The 21578-nt window shown below is 41.4% G+C and overlaps 1 protein-coding gene across 7 annotated transcripts in view; it reads right to left on the bottom strand.

Annotated features, from left to right (window-relative positions):
- Window positions 1-21578, bottom strand: part of qkia (QKI, KH domain containing, RNA binding a) — a 94372-nt gene that overhangs the window by 34385 nt on the left and 38409 nt on the right. For all 7 annotated transcript variants that reach the window (XR_008725596.1, XR_008725597.1, XM_055656608.1 and 4 more), the window contains exons 3-4: window positions 18434-18550; window positions 5305-5448 (exon numbers count right to left, since the gene is read on the bottom strand). Coding sequence is in view for 5 of the 7 variants with exons in the window: in XM_055656608.1 (XP_055512583.1) it covers window positions 5305-5448; window positions 18434-18550 (261 nt within the window). In the remaining 2 variants the exon portion in view is untranslated. The remainder of the gene's footprint in view (window positions 1-5304; window positions 5449-18433; window positions 18551-21578) is intronic.

Below are 21578 nucleotides of genomic sequence, written 5' to 3'. Positions count from 1 at the left end.
AATAAATCCAAACCAACTTAGTCCTATTTGCCTGCTTTACTTTAATATTCCTCCAAAGCTTTCCTATCCATGTACCTGTCCAAATGTCTTTTAAATGTTATTATACCTACCACAACCACTTTTTCTGGCAGCTCTTTCCATTTGCGCACTATTCTGTGTGAAGTTGTCCCTCAGGGTCTTTTACATCCTTCCCCCCTCACCTTAAACCTATGCCCTCTGGTTTTTGATTTTCTTTCCCTGGTGACTGTTTGCATTCAACCTTATCCATGTCCCTCATGATTTTATGCACTTTCATAAGGTCACTATTCAGTCTCCTAAGCTTCACTTGCAATAGATTTTTGTCTGTGCAGTTCTCAAGCAAGTCTTAAAACGTGCAATCTGATCGTATATCAATCTAATTTTAGCGTAACACAACAAGAGCTAATTACAAGCATGACGATTGCAGCAAAGAGCAATCAGAAATCCATTATGGTCTTGAAATGATTATTTTGCTGAATTGCTAACTGCTCCTTTTCACTTTGCTCATTAGTATTGCTCTCTTTCAAGCTGCTCAAGTCAACTGTCGGGATTCTTGGGAGCAAGCACCAACTCGCGTTCAAATATTCTTTTACAGCTTACACCTCCCTTTCATGCGAGGATTGCAAATTCAAAGAAAAGCTCATATTTCAAGAGCGACAATGATTCTGCTATCTGTGGGGCTCTTTGTCCTGTGTCCTCAGACTTCACGTCCTAATTGGAGTGTAAGCTTTGAACGCAAGCAAAACCTAAGCAGACAATAACGAGCAACCTTAAAAACGACCACTGCTTCCACTTTCGGCATGATCAGCTGAGGTTTGTCGATTACAGTGTCCACCATTGATTCTTCTCTTCTTCAGTCACTGGGGCAGTAAACAGACCTAAAATCAAATTTCCTAGAAATCTCAAGTAACCAGGGTGGTTTGGGAAAATCCTATCCACTATATTTCCAATTCCATTTAGGATACATTTCAAACCAATTCACTCAAACAAGAACTATATCAACGGCCACAATTAGCCACTTTGTTGACCACTTGCAACTGTGCAACCATAATTGAGCCAAGAATTGCCGTTCTTCTATCATGTACAAATGCCAAAGTGAAATAGAATGGCAATTTTCTAGTATTGGTTTTTCCTGCACTTAAAATTTCAAGTTAGAAACTGTCAGCGAATGAATTGAAACTGTCCAACAAGACAAATGATCATATTTTATAAACACCATTGTGGCAATAGAGAAATCGCATCAAATGTGAAAAACAGAAATGGATCAAACAAAGCAGATCCATCTCATTGTTAAGTACGTCAACTCTGCTGAACACTGAAGCAATTTGACAACGACGGTGCTTCAAATTAAAACCAAAAATAAAATTTACAGCTAAATCCCCAGTCTAAATGTGCAACAGATGAAACTTGTGTAGCCATTCTTGAGCTTCAGCTAAATTACAGTTGATTGGAGCTTCTTCCAATCACTTAAGACATTAAAAAAATTCTACAATTCATTATAATTGCTCAGGATTAAATTGTAAAGTAAATTACTGGCCAGAATTTTTTTAAAGCCTGGAAATTTCAAGCAAACTCTCATCAAAAGCATAAACAAGGAACTGCAGGTTTTCAAAAGAGAAAGTGTTGGAACAACACAGCAGATCAGGCAGCATCTCTGCAGAATATGGATCATGAATCTGACCCAAACGGTCATCTAGCCATTCCCTCCAGAGAAGCTGCCTAACACGCTGAGCTACTTAGTCCAGCACTGTGTGTCATTTCTAATAGAAAGCAGATTGCTGCATCATCACTTATTATTATTACAAATACAGCCTGCAAGAGATTTTCAGTTTTGTATTTCTATCAATAACTACAGAATGAACTAGAAGCCATTATTTATGGAATGTTAAATTACCCAAATTAAATCATTCAAGCTTGCTTTGATCAAGCACGAGGTGGAAGTGGACTACTGTTTGGTCTTACTAATAAATAACAAGTAATAAAAACCAACATTCCCTTTGTATGTAAAAGCTCAAATAATAAACATTGATTTCAATGGTTAAACCACAGATGTCGTGATTATTTACATAAACTGCCTGAGTAACTCAGCGGGCCAGGCAGCATCTCTAGAGAATGTGCATAGGCGATGTTTTGGGCCGGGGCCCTTCTTCAGACAGTTTGTGGCAGGGGTGAGATGTGGGGCCAGACGAGTAATAGGTGCTATACAGACATTTAAAAAAAAGAATTGCACTACTATGACTGCACGTAAATATATTTATTTATTGCTCATATTCTATGTCGCTCTTCTAGGGAGATGCTAACTGCATTTCGATGTCTCTGTACTGTACACTGCGCAATGACAATAAAGTTTGAATCTGAATCTGAAATGGGCTTGGGGGGGGGGGGGGGGGGGGGGGGGGGGGGGGGGGGGGGGGGGTTGATGGGCAGATGGGTTTTTGGTAGGCAGATGGGTTTTTGATAGGCAGATCGTTTTTTGATAGGCAGATGATTTTGTAAACCAACATCTGTAGTTCATTGTATCTCGTCTCATGATTATTTACATGTAAGTATAATACATTTGTAAAATTTAAGAAATGAGATTTCAAATAGATACTAGTCACTGCATTAGCCATTGAAAGGCATTCTTACTATGTGCAAGGCACAAGTGCTCCAAATGAATATTGATTTCATCTGACATAATACTCCATTCTCAATAGTCTGTAACCTTGGAGAGTCTTTCCACAATGCTAACTGAAGAACAGCTAAATACACACCTGGCATCACTTAAAATTGTTGAGAGGATTTGCTTGCTGAGGGGAAAAGTATCAGTGAGTATTCTGCAGGCCTGGCACATGACCACCATTAAGTATTAATGCACAGCTCAGTAGCAGATCTATTGTAAGTTCTGATTCAAACCAAAATAAAAAGCTCATGAATGAATGTACATTTAATTGCAGTGAAAAATTCAATCAATTTCACACTGTTGAATACGGAAAGATATTTTATTCATTGATGTGAGTAGATGATAATACAACCCTGTCTAATTTAAAAGAAAAAAAAAAATCAGGTCGCGCTTCAGCTTTCGTTAGGCATGTTAAAGTCCCTTTAATAAATTCTGGTTCACTGGCTCACTATATTTAAGTTGCTCATTTACATTAACTCCACATGTAGAAAGAATGGGCCATAGCACCCCTTAGGTCAGAGCTGCTTTCTGTAAGATATGCCTTTAGACTGCTTTTCTGATCCATCCCCATAACCTCAAATCCCCATTTACCCAAAAGTTTGTTGATTTTAGTCTTGAATTTAGTCGAGAAATGAGTAACTACAGCCTTATTGAAAATTGAAAATCCAAAAGATTAACAATGCCCAACAAAATAAATTGGAAAATTTTCAACTACAAGCCAGATTTTGGTTACCAATTCCCATAATATTTCAAAGGGCGTTTTGAGTATTCATTGGTGCGATTTGGAGATGGATTTGAACATAGATTTCTGTATGCAAAGTCTCAATGAATGAAACAAAGAATATTGAGTAAATCGGCTGGAGCTGTCTTGCTCAATAAATTGAAGGGATAACATTTTCCCAACATCAACATGCTAAGGGTCAGGAATGTAAGATAAATCACTTAGCTACAAGAGATATACCACTAGAGCTGTCCCCTACATAGCCACCACACACCTAAATAAATGAGGCCTCTATTGTTAACATTAACATACACTAACAAACGCTATAAATGTTTAAATAGCTAAAAGAAAATGTCAATATTAAAAATGCATACATTTTAGTAACCTTGTGCACTGCAGAGGAAAGGTGTGCCCTCTGAAGGGTCTCAACTTGAAATATGGCCTATCTATGTTCACCAGAGACACTGCCCGACCTGCTCAGTTACACCAACATGTCCTCCATCCACTATCCTGGATGGTGATTAGGGTGAGAGAATGAAGAGTGGGTGGTTCTCCCCTCTGGATCATGTTGTCAATTTGAGAGTGGTGAGAACTGGCAGGCAGAGAGGGGGGCAGGCACAAAATGGCAAAAATGTAGTATTGCGATTCTTCAACTGATTTTGCCACAAGATCAACATGGGGAGGAATACATTTATACATAATCTCACTCTTTGCAGCTTTCAAACCTTGTTGATGCACCTCAGAGGCTTGTTAAAATAAATGGAGTTCGAGACTGGGCTCCTCATCATCTGCTCAAGGACAATTAGGAATTGACAATAAAAGCTGGGTTCCTGCATTGCTCAATCCAATAAATACTTAAAAATTATAAATGGTACATAATGTAGTCAGAAAGCAGGCATAGAGTGAAGTTTCATGCTGCTGAATGTGTACCCAGGCGCCTGGCTTGTTCTTGATGTTGTCAGATTTATTTCACACCACAGCTTTCTTTCAGGCAACTAGGCAGTTCTTCAGTGCCCTAAATCTTATACATGACTGAGATATTCAATAAAGAACAGCCAGCTTCTGACCTGCTCACGCAGATATGACACATGGTTGGCAAAAGCAATTTCCAGGTCAGGTCAATTTTCTGTAGGATGTTAAGGTGAGTGGAGGTGGTGGGTAAAGTTGGGTGGCATGCCAATGATAACAAAGGGGAAAGGGGTCATATAATTGATAGTCAGTGGCTGTCATATGTATGCAGGAAATGTTACTTGCAACTTCTATCCAAGGAAAGACATGGTCTAGGTATCGCTGTATATGAGCACAGTCTGTCATTGACCAAGACTGAAAATGATTGTCAGACATTCAGGATGAAGTATGGTCCCGACACGAAATATCACCTATCCATGTTCTCCAAAGATGCAGCCTGACCCGCCAATTTACTCCTGCACTGTGTTCATTCAAGGATGCTAATTTTAGTTTTGACTAACATTAATTGATGTAAAACCTGGTAGATGGAGTAATCCCAGGAAATAAATCCAACATCTAATGTATCAAACCACCACTGGTTTAAGCATCCATACCAGAAATATAGATTCATTCAAGTCAAACTGCATAGGTCTAGAGTTAAAGTCTACGTAAATTAAAGTTCTTGTCTATTGTTTTAGACATGCAAGACAAATGAACAATTCACTCATTCCAATGATCAGTACTTCCCACGTTCTTAAATTAAAGAGGTTAAGATATCTACTCTCATCATTAAGATGCAACTTCACAACCATTCACAATTTAAACCCTCTGCTGATGTGTGTATAATAACAATAGCAAGTATGGAAAATCCAGAACTATTTTGAATTACATTTTGAACGCAAGAAAACTACAGCCTTTATGATCAACAGTCAACAGAAACAGCTCAGATACTTACTGCAGGCACCAGAAGTTTTTTGACCTCTTCTACAGCTCTTCGTAACTTCAGTTCTGCTCGGTCTTGAGTATCTTCAACAGTTATTAATACATGGAGGTCTTCATTCAGATGCTCCCAATTGGGTTTGCCTCGGTTTTGCTCTTCCTGTAAAGACAAGAAGCAGAATTATATAAAACATGCAAATAAATAATTAGGTCCAACTAGAGTCTGTGCCCATGCAAGCACCTTTCACTGCAGGACTTAATTACAGTGTAAACCTATCCTCAAATCCCTTCCGAGGCTTTATTTATACAGAAGACGTTCATATCATTATACTTTTTTCAGGATCCAACAGCCAGAAAAACTGATTGAAACAAATTACTGGTGAAACATCAAGGGAATATGCAGCATTTATGTAGCACCATATCCAACGTCATAGATAAAGCATTAAAAATGCCATCAGATTTGAATTGTTTCCTTGACTATTAATCTGAACAAACATTGTGATGTAATTGATCAAGAGCACTAGAGATTTCTAGAAGTTATCCCAAATGCATGGAACCTATTCGGTTTGATCAGCAAGCTAAAATCAAATTGTACGATTTCACAGCTTCTCATGTTAAAAGTACATCAGTGAAATTACCTGGCTACAAAGCACATAATCCTCCGTCAGCGGTTGGCTAATGAATGAAAGAATCACCAAGATTTCAGATTCTCATTCACTGGAAACGGGTAAACGCTACATATGTGTAGGAAGAAACTGCAGATGTGGTTTACACCGAAGATAGAAAATGCTGGAGTAATTCAGCGGGATAGGCAGCATCTCTGGAGAAAAGGAATATGTGATGGGAGAAGGAGATGGAGGAATTTCTTTAGTCAGAGAATGGTGAATATGTGGAATTCATTGCCACAGAAGGCTGTGGAGGCCAAGTCAATGGATATATTTAAGGCAGAGATGGATAGATTCTTGATGTCAGGGGTTATGGGGAGAAGGCAGGAGAATGGGGTTGTCAGATAGACCAGCCATGATTGAATGGTGGAGTAGTTTTGATGGGCCGAATGGCCTTATTCTGCTCCAAACACTAATGAACATCTGAAGTTAATCAGAGTATATCTATATTTGGACATCTGTGTGTACCAAGCCGAAAGCAGGAGTGTATGACACTTAAAACAGCACCACCTTAAAAAAAAATCCATCCTACTGCCAGATTTGAGCTAAGTCCTGTAGCTATGTAGGACAGAAAGCTACGAGTTAGTTGAAGCTATGGTTTAATGGAGTGTACACTCACTGCCTGTAGTGTTCCACACATGTCCCAAATTATTCAAGTGCAGCCAGATGGTAAATTGAATGCTAAAACTCTTGCATAAGCTAAAAAAAAAAAATTCAATTATACCACTTGTGTACTCACTGACTTGCCCACTACTTCAGCTTTGTGTTCTTGCTAATTCATTGACAGAAGCCAAATACATTGAGGTGTGGACATGTTGAAACAAATTGTATAGCTGTTATTCTGCTAAACTGCAAGGGGGGGGGGGGGAGAATCGCAGCAAAAAGAGTTTATTGAATCCTTTTATAAATTCCACCAGCCTTCAAAAACCTGTGACCTTTCCATCTACCAATCAGCACTGAAACTGCCAGTGGGACGTGCGTTAAAGCAGCGAAACAAAAAAAAATGGGCAGTGCAAGAATGAGATGCAATTTCAGGATGCAAATAAATCTCTGAAATACAATATAGAATACAGCACAAGAAAATGCACTTCAGCCCACCCTGTCTGCACTGAACCCGATGCCAATATAATCTCTTTCACATAATCGTTATCCCTCCATTCATCCAAAAGCCTCTTAAATACCACTATCGCCTCCGTCTCAACCACCAACCTGCAGCCTGTTCTAGGCACGCCTTCTAGTATTTGATTTTTCACTCCTGGGAAAAACGTTCTGTCTATCCTAGCTATTTCTCGTGCAATTTTGTATACTTCTACCAGGTCTCGCCGCGTTCCAGGGAAAACAATCTAAGTCAGTCCAACCTCTCTCCCTGTAGCTAATAGACCCTAATCCAGGTATCATTCTGATAAACCACATCTGCACCCTCTCCAATGCCCCCACACCCTTCCTGTAATGGGGCAACCAAAATTGCACACAAAACTCCAAATGCAGCCTAACCAAAGTGGTGTAAGTCTGCACCATGACATAATATACAAATATAGATGCCATTTTTCAGTGAAAAAAAAGTTTCAAATATTTGGAAACTGTTTTCAGAAACTTCACAGATTTAACCCTATATTTAAAAATGAATGTCGCAGCCCAAGTTAATAATCTGCTCAGACCCTAGTTCAATAAAGTTTGGAATATATAAAGTCAACAGAAGAGGCGATCAATGATACGTATGGGATGCAAATAGAATATTGATGGGGACAGAATGACAATGAAGAAATTGAGTGCAACATGGTAGAGAAGAAATTGGATGTCAGTTGAAGTCAGAGCCAGCGGAATCAGGAAAATCTGGCTCCTCAAATAATTACCTGTTGAAGAGGCAACAGTGGACTGCTCTCACACAATAGAACTAAGACGTGTGCCTCTGAGCAATACCAAAGATATACATGTAAATGAAGGAACCAAGACCAGAATCCATTAGCACCTCAGATATAACCACATATGCAGAGAAAAAGTCATTATAACTAATACATTAAATGAAATGAGGAGGAATAAAGTAATCAGTCACAGCCTTAATGTGCTCCATTTTCAGGCACATTTAAATTAAAGGAAAAACTGAAGAAACATTATTAACCAGTTACTTAGCTCCTTTTTTTTTTAGCTCTAGGACCTACTCAGTCTCTTACAAAGGAACAATTTATAAATCAGGGCTGGGTTATTCAATCAAAATTGCAAAATGTCACAGCTGGTGCACATAAAACCCAAAAGTGTTTGAAATAGATAGCTAACTGCAGTGGACCCGTTACCAAATGGGAGCTTCAAGCAAACAACACTGCGAGAATAAACCTAATGCACTTGAGCATTGTGCCCAGTTCTCTGCATCACGCTGTAGGAAGGTCATATATTTGGAAAGGATACAAAAATGTGAATGGATTCAGGGAATAGCTACAAATATAGGACAAGGTTGTGGCTGTTCCACGTAGAGCAGAAATAATTCTTAAACAGTTAACTTCATGAAGAGTTAAGATAAATAGATTTTCCAATGGCAGAGGGCAATTCAATGTGACTGACTACATTACGGGGAATAAGAGGATTTATTTTAGAGAAAGGAAACGTGCCACTCAAAAGTAAATACTAGATATTTAAGAATTTTACTTCGAAGTCACATGAGTGACTACGTGAAGAACCCGCTCAGCGCGCATGCGCGGCATTAACGCCAGCAGTGCAACAGCGGCTGCAATGGGAGTTAGGCGCTCCCGCTACAGAATGAAACGGACCGTCAGGTGAGTACCCTGAGGTCGGGTTTCTATCTGCTTGTGTTTTACAGGGCTCTGGAGAAAAGGGCTCTGGAACAAAACTGTCCCCCGTTCGAGGAGGAACGTTTTCCATCAGGGAGGGGGGCAGCAACAGGCGGTAGGAGCGTTTACCCGGTGTTCCGCTATTCCCCGACACCGTGCCGAGCCCAGCCCGCTAGTACCTGAGCAGCGGGCTGGATGCATAGCCACCCGAAGAGGCATCCGGCAGGTGTTTTCCCGATTTCGGACGGGACGTCTCTCCACCCGCACGGGGGGGAGAGAGAGCCGCCTGAGCCGCTGGAGCGGCGCTCTCGCTTCTACAAGGCACAATAGCTCTAGAAGAACCTGTCCCCCGCTAGTGCCTGAGCTGCGGGCTGGATGTTTAGCCATCCGAAGAGGCATCCGGCCGGTAGCTTCCGACTTGTCGGAGGGGACGTCTCTCCACCCGCATGGGAGAGAGACAGCCGCCTGAGCCGCTGGGGCGCCGCCTGAGCCGCTGGGGCGGCTCCTGGAGCAGGAGCTCCTGCGAGACACGCTACGTGAGGGGCAGTCTCGCTGGAGGGTTCAGGCATACCCTCCACAGTGCCTAGGCACTGCCCATCGCTTCCTCCTTAGTGTGTTAGCTTTGGGGTGACCAGGGCTGGGCTGGTCATGAAGAGGGGGTCGCTGGCTGAAGAATTCGGGAGTATGCCAGGGGTGCAGGAACAGGAAGAGCTGCTGGGTGTGTGTGGACCGCTACGTGGCTACCCCACGTGCAGGAAGGCCATCAGAGCCTAAAAACTAACGGCCAGCGTTGACCATCTCTACGACAGGCACCTACAGGAGAAGGTGGTTAATGAGGCTTTAAAATGTACAGCTCCAATAAATTCTAGTCCTTCAAAGTGCCGGCAGTCAACAGCCAAATCTGGGGGCACTTCGGGACAAATACTCGGACCAGGAGCTGATACTGCAGCGGATCCTCAGGCTCCTGACGTCAGCCATCACACCATTTGCTCATTTTCTGTGGACAATACGGAGATGACCACTAACTAACAAATCACTCTCGCACTGTTGTGCAACAAGCAGAGCGAGATAAATTACCTCCGTATATAAATCATAAGACCTGCCCTAAATCCCGAATTTGGGTTGTGCTAAACCCCAGCCACTGAGTCAGACTTACTGCTCTTTGGCAAAAAGCCTCATGGGAATAAAAACTTTCGGCCTCATGAGGGCAGGCCCCAGGACGAGCAAACCCCAAAAATACAATACCCAAGCGGCAGCACCCCATCACGTCCACCAGTTGACGTCTACCATATGGGACTGGTGAAAGCTCGGGGACCGCATTTTTTTATGCCCGGGAGTCTTTTAGACCACGGCCCAGAGCAGGACCCCATGGAAAATGCGCCACCCCCCAACATCACCGCCATGTCAGACAACGCGCCAGACTCGGTGGTCTGGGAAGAGACAGAAGAAATGCCCATATCGATGGAGGTAGGTGGGTCTGGTGCCTACAAAAATATGTAAAATAAGGAATCTAATTTCAAAGGATACTCTATGGCAAGCATTGGCCTCAAATATGCTTACTATTCAGTACCCATTCAAAAGGATCTACGCAGATACCTAAAATTTACCTGGATGGGGGCAACTATGACAGTTAAAGCATTACCCCATGGGGTAACATCAGCTCAAGGTTATTCATTAAGATACTAAAACCAGCCCTGGCAAAACTAATAAGAAGACCATGGAATTGGCTATGTCAGCTGTTTTTCAGCTACAAAACAGTTTTCGAAACCCTAGGGTTTGTTTTACATCCAGATAAATCAAAGTTGAAGCCATCCACTATCATGGACTACTTAGACTTCACAATTAATTCAGTCCATATGACTGTAACTTGCCAAAAGACAAAACGGTTGAACTGGCACAATTATGCCACAATTTAATGGTCAACGAGCAACCAACTATTCGACAAGTAGCAAGAGTAATTGGGGAAATGGTAGCAGCATTCCTGGCTACACAATTCGGACCATTGCATTATAAAATCTACAAAGAGCAAAGGTACAGGCATTAAAATATCATGCAGGTCATTATGATCGGGTCATGAAATTACCCACTGAAACTATATCAAAACAGTTGGCATAGTTTCAGCCCTATCATTATCTAACAGGTGGTAGATGGACTAACTTAAAGTCATCATTACTACTTACACGGGGCATTAATTATTTAGTGATGTTGGGTGCCTTTTATGGATTAAAAACATATACATCAAATATGCATCACTGCATGTACGGTTACAAATGGATAATACTACAGTGGTGGCCTACATTAACCATATGGGAGGCATAAAATCGTTATCATGCGACAAATTGGTCAACACAATTTGGCAATGGTGTGTCAAAAAGACATATTTGGCTGTCAGCAACTTACCTATCAGATAAGCTAAATACAGTGGCAGACACCAGGTCACGCAAATTCAATGACAACATCGAATGGATGTAAAACCCAAAGTATTTGCAAAAATTATCACGCTATATGGCACGCCAGATATCGATTTATTTGCATCAAGGCTAAATCACCAGATACCTATGCATGTCGCTTGGGAACCAGACCCAGAGGCAGCAGCGGTAGTAGATGCCTTCACGCTGGATTGGGGAAATTCCTTCTTCTGTTTTCCCTCCCTTCTGCCTCATCAGTCAGGTACTACGAAAAATACAGACCAGATCTCGTTCATCATCCAGGGTCTGGTAGAACAGAGCAGGCCAGGTATAGCCAATCCAGTTGTGGTGTTCCGGGCTTACCCGCCAGAGCCGCGGTTGTGTGTCATGACCTATCTACTATATTATATAGACACAACCTATAACATCAGAGGGAGTGAAAAAGCCTTATGGGTCAGCCACAAAAAACCTCTTGGCCGGGTAACGAGCCAAACCATTGCAAGATGGCTCAAGCAGGTACTGAAGGCTGCCGGAATAGACACTAACTTTTTTCAAATCTCATTCCACCAGGGCAGCGTCTACATCAACGGCCGAAAGAATGGACGTACCGGTTGACCATATTGTGACGACAGCAGAATGGTCGAGGGAAACGACATTAAGAAATTTTTACAATTTGACGAAACCCGACTTGTTTGCAGAAAAGTTTTACAAATTGCAAATATTTAATTTAAGCCCGGGGGAGCAATTTAATTTGTTATTGTTACTAAATACCATTTTTTGTTTCTCGAAAAACAGATTCATTGGTTGGTTACGATAACACACTTCCTCCCTCAAGAACTTCGGCAGTGAGTGAAATAAAACTGTTACACGGTTTGAAATCACAGAGCTTTGAAGTCTTCACGTAGTCACGCATGTGACTCCGAAGTAAAATAGTAAGATTAAACGAGAACTTACCAGTTTGATGTTTGATCTGTATTTTATGAGGAGTTACGATGAGGGATTACGTGCCCTCCGCTCCCACCCTCATAATAGAGGTCAAACTGATAACTGATGTCTCCTTTTCTTTACTACGTTTACTTCAACAACTGTGTCTATCTGTGATTCCACACCGCTGCTTGGAAGTATGCCACGTATGCGCGCCTGCACCGCCATTCAATATGATCATGGCTGATCATCCAACTCAGTATCCCGTACCTGCCTTCTCTCCATACCCCCTGATCCCCTTAGCCACAAGGGCCACATCTAACTCCCTCTTAAATATAGCCAATGAACTGGCCTCAACTACCCTCTGTGGCAGAGAGTTCCAGAGATTCACCACTCTCTGTGTGAAAAAAGTTCTTCTCACCTCGGTTTTAAAGGATTTCCCCCTTATCCTTAAGCTGTGACCCCTTGTCCTGGACTTCCCCACATCGGGAACAATCTTCCTGCATCTAGCCTGTCCAACCCCTTAAGAATTTTGTAAGTTTCTATAAGATCCCCTCTCAATCTTCTAAATTCTAGAGAGTATAAACCAAGTCTATCCAGTCTTTCTTCATAAGACAGTCCTGACATCCCAGGAATCAGTCTGGTGAACCGTCTCTGCACTCCCTCTATGGCAATAATGTCCTTCCTCAGATTTGGAGACCAAAACTGTACGCAATACTCCAGGTGTGGTCTCACCAAGACCCTGTACAACTGCAGTAGAACCTCCCTGCTCCTATACTCAAATCCTTTTGCAATGAAAGCTAACATACCATTCGCTTTCTTTACTGCCTGCTGCACCTGCATGCCTACCTTCAATGACTGGTGTACCATGACACCCAGGTCTCGCTGCATCTCCCCCTTTCCCAATCGGCCACCATTTAGATAATAGTCTGCTTTCCCGTTTTTGCCACCAAAATGGATAACCTCACATTTATCCACATTATACTGCATCTGCCAAACATTTGCCCACTCACCCAGCCTATCCAAGTCACCTTGCAGTCTCCTAGCATCCTCCTCACAGCTAACACTGCCCCCCAGCTTAGTGTCATCCGCAAACTTGGAGATATTGCCTTCAATTCCCTCATCCAGATCATTAATATATATTGTAAATAGCTGGGGTCCCAGTACTGAGCCTTAGGGTACCCCACTAGTCACTGCCTGCCATTGTGAAAAGGACCCGTTTACTCCTACTCTTTGCTTCCTGTTTGCCAGCCAGTTCTCTATCCACATCAATACTGAACCCCCAATGCCTTGTGCTTTAAGTTTGTGTACTAATCTCTTATGTGGGACCTTGTCGAAAGCCTTCTGGAAGTCCAGATACACCACATCCACTGGTTAGTCCAGATACACCACATCCACTGGAACATTAGATGCATAGGATTCAGTGACTAGGTGGTATGGATTCTAAATTTCTAGCTGGAGGTCACACCCCAGTGGTGTACTACAGGGTTCACTGCTGGAAAATCTGGCTTGTGATGTATATAAAGACTCAGATGACCATATTGATGTGTTGATCTGTAAATTTGCAGGCAACAAAAATTAAGTTACATTGCAATTGTAGTAATTGCTGGTTAGGCCACATTTCTAGTATTGGGTACTGTTTTGGTCAAGAGTCTTTGGAGGGCACAAAATGGATTTCCCAGGACGCTGTCTGGAATAGAGGTAATTAGCTACATGTAGTGGCTGTACAAACTTGGGTTGGTTTCTCCAGAGAATTGGCAGGCATGGGAAGATCGAACACAAGTTTATAAAATGAGAAGCATGAATAGGGGAAGAGTCAGAACCTTTAACTGGGGGAAAATGTCAAATACTAAAAGCACAGATCTGACGACAGAGGGGGGAAAGTTTAAAGGTCAGAATGGAACATACACTGCCCGAGGCGGTGGTGGAAGCAGATGTGGAATTTAACAAGCTTTTAGATGCACATAACTATGCAGTGAATGAACTGATATGGGTCACATGTACATAGGCGGGATTAGTTTAATTTGGCATCATGTTCAGAGACATTGAGACAAAGGATTTGTTCCTGCGCTGTACTGTTTGTGTACTATGCTCTAATTCAATGAAGGATGTGTACATCGCATGGCAGTTGCCTATGTTTAATTACATTGCATCTTATTAAAAATTCGTGGAATTAATTTACAGAGCACATGGCTCGACAAGAGCAATGAGCATAAACTATGCAAAACGCATGCTAAAAATACCAATGCCTTTTTTGATTCACATAATCAAACACTTTTCTCACTATCTACATTGTTAGACTTGCTGATGGCTGTAAGTACATTAAAATCTTATGGTGCTGCAATGCTTTTATTGCCAGAAGACGAGTTGGCAGATCTTGTCATTTATTACCAAGTGCTGCCAAAACATTTGACAGAAGCAAAAGATTCAGAAAAATGCAATATCTCCCTTTTAAATAAATGGATTACTCTTTGTTCCACAAAAGGTGAGACTGCATTTAACTTCTACCTTCAAAGAAAACTTGAGCAAGCACAAATCACATTGCTGAAATTTTAACCATGACAGTGCAGTTCAAAGCACACCATTACAGTTCTTAAATAAAATTGTAAGAATCACAGGGCCACGTCATCACATTGAACTTAATGCCTGCTTTTAGAAGGTCCCTGGCAGAAAGGAATAGGCAGCTCAGGGACGCGCGCACCCCTGTGCTTTACTTCAAAAAGGATTTAAATTTCGAAACTTCAATAGCTTCAAACCAGTTAAAATCATTCCATTAATATCAACGAGTTTAGACGCACAAATTAGTTGATTTTGCCAATTTGTTTTTAGAGAACAATACAACTCTTGCCTGTAAACTCAGTCGTACAGCACATAAATTGGGACTGTTGACCCTCTTGGGTCCATGCCAATTATCTTAGGCTTACCCAAATCAACTGTTTGGAATATCATTAAGAAGAAAGAGAGCACTGGTGAGTTTACTAATCGCAAAGGGACTGGCAGGCCAAGGAAGACCTCCACAACTGATGACAGAAGAATTCTCTCTATAATAAAGAAAAATCCCTAAACACCTGTCTGACAGATCAGAAATACGCTTCAGGAGACAGGTGTGTATTTGTCAATGACCACTGTCCACAGAAGACTTCATGAACAGAAATAGAGGCTACATTGCAAGATGCAAACTACTGGTTAGCTGCAAAAATAGGATGGCCGGGTTGCAGTTTGCCAAGAAGTACTTAAAAGCGCCACCACAGTTCTGGACAAAGTAGGTATGTTACAAAACCTACCTGAATCGTGGCCGAGCATCTGCCCCACCCCTTGTGTGTGATTTTGGAGCTGTTTGGAGGGGGCGGGTTTAAAACCCAATTTTTACTAGGCTGTTCCAATCGCAGATGTTCAGCCTAGTAAATCATTAACGGAGAATCGCTGCAAGACCCGGTCCCAAAAGCTATTATTAGTTTTATAGGCCTCGAATAGTAGATATAATAAATTTAAAAGCTCTCGTTCAGTTCGCAAGCTTTCGCAGCCCCAGGGTTTTATAAAGCAAACAATTAAAGGTATGTACCTTATTTTTACATTAAATGGGGCATGTATATAACCCTATAATTATAATTATCTATAACGAATAGCTCATTTTGGGCTTTTTATATCCCGCAGTATTTTTCTCGGCATTTGAGGGCACTAATCTAGCGCGCTGTCAACATTCTAAACCTGCGCGTTCACAGAAACCCACTAGAAAACCGATTTAAATGGGCATTTATTTACAGCAATTGAACACTAAATTCCTTCCATTTGGCCTATAAATTAATGTAAATTAGATATAAAAATCATGTTATATTGTGAATTATTTGTGAATAATCTTTGGACACTTAGGCTATTTAAAAATGTTAATCTTTCCTTAAGAAATGGGCTATTGACAATCCAAGATCACAGCTTTTTTGTAATGTCCATTGAAAATCAATAGGGAACAAGATGCTAATTTCCGAGTATGAAAATGGTCATAACATTTTTAATACGAGATATGAAAGTGAATTAGGTGTCAAATTAAACTTATTGTTATGCTTTATCTGATGGGATAAATTGCAGACTTGATTTTTTAAATCTCAAAATTTTGTAACATTGCTAGACAAAGGTCTTGTGGACAGATTAGACAAAGATTAAGTGATGACAAGAGCAAAGTATGGAGGAGAGAAGGAACTGCCCAAGATCCATAGCATACCACCTTATCTGTGAAACAGTGGTAGGGGTGTTATGGCCTGGGCATGTATAGCTGCTGAAGATACTGGCTCACTTATCTTCATTGATGATACAACTGCTGATGGTAGTAGCATAATGAATTCTGAAGTGTATAGACACATCCTATCTGCTCAACAAATGCCTCAAAACTCATTGGCCGGCGGTTCATTCTACACCAAAACAATGATCTCAAACATACTGCTAAAGCAACAACGGAGTTTTTCAAAGCTAAAAAATGGTCAATTCTTGAGTGGCCAAGTTAATCACCTGATCTGAACCCAATTGAGCATGCCTTTTATACTGAAGAGAAAACTGAAGGGGACTAGCCCCCAAAACAAGCATAAGCTAAAGATGGCTGCAATACATCTAGCAACTGGTGATGTCCATGAATCGCAGACTTTAAGCAATCATTGCATGCAAAGAATATGCAACAAAATACTAAACAGGACTACTTTCATTTACATGACATTGCTATGTCCCAAACATTATGGTGCCCTGTATAAACACTGCTGCAATTTCTACATGAAACCAAAATGTATAAAAATGGCCTTTATTAAAATCTGACAATGTGCATTTTAACCACATGTGACTTTTTTCTATTACAAATCTCAAATTGTGGAGTACAGATGCAAATAAATAAATGATGGGTCTTTGTCCCAAACATGAAGGGCACTATCTTTCTGCAACACCTTAATCGTCCAAACAACCATCTCCATCACAGGAGCCAAACTATCAACTGACATCTATTATAAACCCTTGTGTTCAAGAAGAAACTGCAGATGCTGGAAAATCGAAGGTACACAAAAAAGCTGGAGAAACTCAGCGGGTGCAGCAGCATCTATGGAGCGAAGGAAATAGGCAAAGTTTCGGGCCGAAACCCTTCTTCAGCCCACTAAGTCCCACAGCTATCTCGACTACACTTCTTCCCACCCTGCTTCCTGTAAAGACTATCCCCTACACCTAATTCCTCCCAAGATGAGGTGTTCCATACCAGGTTATCGAAGATGTCCTCATTCTTTAGGAAACAGGGGTTCCCCTCCCATTATACATGAGGCCCTAACTAGGGTCTCCTCGACATCTCGCAGCTCTGCTCTTGCTCCCCCCCCCCACCCCGTTCGTAACAGGGGCAGAAAATCCCCCCTTGTCCTCACCTTCCACCCCATCAGCTGTCGCATACTGCACATAATCATCCGACATTTTTGCCACCTCCAAAGGGATCCCACCATTTGCCACCTCTGCCCATCTCCACCCCTTTCTGCAGAGACCGTACCCTCCGCAACTCGCCCCTTCCAACCCAAGCTACCCCCTCCCCAGCTACTTTTCTCTGCAACCACAGGAGATGCAACACTTGTCCCTATACCTCCCCATTCGACTCCGTCCAAGGACCCAGACAGTCTTTTCAGGCGAGGCAGAGGTTCACTTGCACCTCTTTCAATCTCACCTACTTTATCCGCTGTTGCAGGTGTGGACTCCTGTTTCTCGGCGAGACCAAGCGCAGGCTCGGCGATAGTTTCGCTGAACACCTCCGCTCAGTCCGCCTAAATCTACCTGATCTCCCGATTGCTAAACACTAACTCCCCCTCCCATTTTCACACTGATCTCTCTGTCCTGGGCCTCCCCCATTATCAGAGTGAGGCCCAGCGCAAATTGGAGGAACAGCGCCTCATATTTCACTTGGGCAGCTTACACCCCAGCAGTATGAACATTGACCTCTCACTTCAAGTAACACTTGTTTTCCGTCTCTCCATCCACTCCCCTTTCCCAGATCTCCGACCTGTTTTACCGTCTCCCAACTACATTATCTCTGTTTGCTTTGTTGTTACCTTCTCTCAATGATCTATTCTACATTTTCCTTTATCTCCATTTTCTTTTACTTTATACTTCCTTATCTATGCATTTCCCACTCCCCTGACATCAGTCTGAAGAAGTCTCGACCCAAAACGTCACCCATTCCCTCTCTCCAGACATGCTGCCTGTCCCGCTGAGTTACTCCAGCATTGTCTACATACACCTAAATCCTTGTTCAAGTGGGATTACAATGGCCCACTATAGATGGCAACTCCCCTCGACCATTAAAACTCAAATCAAATAATTTAATCTTTGACACCTCCAGCCGTAATGTTTAATCTTACCTTCTTCTTGTCTCTCATTGAACTTTTTCCTCTCACCATGATCTTGCACCCAGTCTCTGCTTCCAGTTGTTTCGCAGTGAGTCCTCTTGGGCCAAGAATTCTGCCCACAAAGTTAAACTGAGGAAGAAAGAAAAGACAACGTCAGATTACAGGAATGCAATTAAGTTTGATTACATCAGTACTGCTCACTTCACACAGATATGCAATACTTTCCATAGGTTTGCTAGCAAAATATACTAGATCCTTGTTTGTAACATATTTTCAACTAAGTACTCCATTCCAAAAAACACTTATCACGGCCTTATCTACAGTTATGCACTTGACCCATTTCAATTAATTTTCTAAATAGATCTTTGGGATCCCCACTTATAAAAAGCTTTCATATTTTCCTACATGACAGGGAAAAAAGAGGGTTGATGTAACATGTTCAATAATACAGACTAGTCATTAAGCAGTGATCTGGTGCATAAATTTTAAGAAATGGTCACTATTGAGCAACCAATTATACAATACTAGGACTGCTATATTAACTACCAGGTTAAGGAGGTATAAATTAAGCAGGGAGAACTATGTAAGAGGGAGAAATTCTTAAGAATGAACTGCAGATGCTGATTTAAACCGTAGACACAAAAAGCTGGAGTAACTCAGCGGGACAGGCAGCATCTCTGGAGAGAAGGAATGGGTGACGTTTCGGGTCTGAAGAAGGGTCTCAACCCGAAACATCACCTATTCCTTCTATCCAGTGATGCTGCCTGTCCCGCTGAGTTACTCCAGCTTTGTGTCTATCTACGAGGGAGAAGCTAGCTGTGAAAGATTGGAAAAATACATTATCAACATATTAGTCTTTTGCTAGGTTGTTCTTTGGGATCAAGGATGACTTCCACTTTGATTTTGTGCATTCAAAAGGAGCTAATGAGACCAATGTGGAAACTACTGACTCTCTCAGATAGTGGAGGTGATGTTTGATGAGTCGAATGGGAAATAATTTATAAAATTGTACGCCTTCAATCTTTTTTACAGAACTTCTGTATGCTCATGATGCATGGCTTCAAGTTTCTCAATATTGTCCCATACTGCTTCTCCATTTTGAAGAGCAAGAGGGATCTTAGACTTATCAAAGCTTAGATTTTTATGGCCTCTTGTCTTCTGGCAGACTAACTTGCCCCTTTCAGCTTGCATTTCCTCCCTTAGCTTTAGTTCATATTCATACAAGGCCATTACACAAGCAGACCCAGTCTCTCACAAATCAAAACCAATATTTTAATTTTTGTGAAGAGATACAATGCAAAAATTATCCAAGATACCATAACAAAAAGTAGATCATCAGGATACCTTGGTGACAATTCCATCATCCCCCTTCCCCAGACACATTTGAAACAAAGCAAACAAAACCAGTTCTTAATAAAAGTAAAATTAAAAGTGTGCTATTATCAATAAGCAAAGTTTAGAACGTAATAACGCCAGTCACTGCCTCCACCCACAAGCAGATGTTCAATTATGATCACACATTTCTATCATGCGAATCTCGCGGTCTTTAATTTGCTCAAGAAATTGGATCTCCTGGATTAAAGCCTCAGGTGGTTTAACAACATGTGGGGACACAAAGAATCGTGTTCATAAACAAATGCTTTCACAACGTTCAAGCAGATTTGCTGTAGGCCAAAAATATTGCAACTAAATATGAACACGGGATTCTACAAACAATTATCCAGCTATCTATTACTTGGTGTCCAAACATTACACGCCTGCTTTTAGAAACTGGCTTTGTTTCCATGTTCATTCCTATCCAGTTGTACAGACCCCAGTCTCGGAACAGATTGATGGGAAGATACATCATGGAAACATGCCCTTCAACCCACCAAGTCCATGGCAACCACTGATCACTAGTTCTCTGTCACCCTACTTCGACATCCATTCCCTGCACACCAGCGGCAATTTAGAGGCCAATTAACCTACAAACCCGCACGTTCTTACGATGTGGAAGGAAACTGGTGCACCTGGAGGATGTGTAAACATTTAGACAGGTACATTAAAAAGTTGAGGGAAATTGGCCTAACATAGACAAATTAAATGGTCATCTAGGTTGGCACGGACAAGTTGGGCCGAAATAACCAGTTTCCATGCTGTCTTATCTATGACTTTTCTATGTGGCATCTTTCCTTTCAGCATTCCCATAGGGACTGTCCCCTCCACAATGCTTTGGTTCATTCTTTCATCACCTGCAATGGGCATCATCTCCTAAGTCAACTTTGCATGGATGTTGTCTCACCAGCAGAGTATCTCCAGCATTCACTTTATTTTGAAGTTCCACATTGTTTTTCAACCAAAACACTGAATTGGATTTGAGATAAATTAAATTAAGCAGACACTTCATCATAGTGATCAGTTAGTGTATGAAAGGACGGGTTTAATATGTGTGAATCAGACGTAGAACAGCAAAGGTTAATAAATTAACACATTAAGAACACTACAAAAAGTAAAGCTTTGGAACAAGTTCAGACAAGATTATGATTTACAGCGCACACGGCATGTTGCGAGGGCAATAAACAAATGCTAACATTACAGGTAGCTATTTATAAATTATGACCTACTTTAGATACCCAACCCAAAACACCTTCCACAAATGCTCCATGTAAATTGAACCTGTATCTGCTCACAGTAGATGCACAGATGAAAGTAAACTACAAGATGCCTTTGAATATTTGCTATGCATTAAATCCAGTAAACAATTCAAGATCAGATCAACTCAAATGTTTCCTTCGAGTGTATAGATGAGCTATGGTCACACTGATGCAATGGAGGATACAGACAATGTGTGGCAATGACAATTTCCACATTACTATTACCCTTCAGTTGAAGCCAAACTCATGTGGAAAATATTGAATTGCTAAATAATACCAATAAGTCTTTAGTCCACAAATTCATATTTTTCCATAGATGCCATGACATCATCTGCCCTTCCGACCCTTTTAAAAAGTCTTGACCATGGTTTTGGAAAATGAAAGAGCACATTTCAAAAGAGACAGCAGCTTAGGATGCATGCCAAACAGTGCATCCAAAATTGAACAATACACAAGCTCAAATTGCAGAAATGTACAGAGTTAAATGTTTGAGCACTGGTGGAGTCAGGGCAGGGTGAATGTGA

This window comes from Leucoraja erinacea, chromosome 26, assembly GCF_028641065.1.
Source record: "Leucoraja erinacea ecotype New England chromosome 26, Leri_hhj_1, whole genome shotgun sequence".
NCBI lineage: Eukaryota > Metazoa > Chordata > Chondrichthyes > Rajiformes > Rajidae > Leucoraja > Leucoraja erinaceus.
Note: the sequence above shows the minus strand (reverse complement) of the source record. Positions and strands in the feature narration are given on the sequence as shown.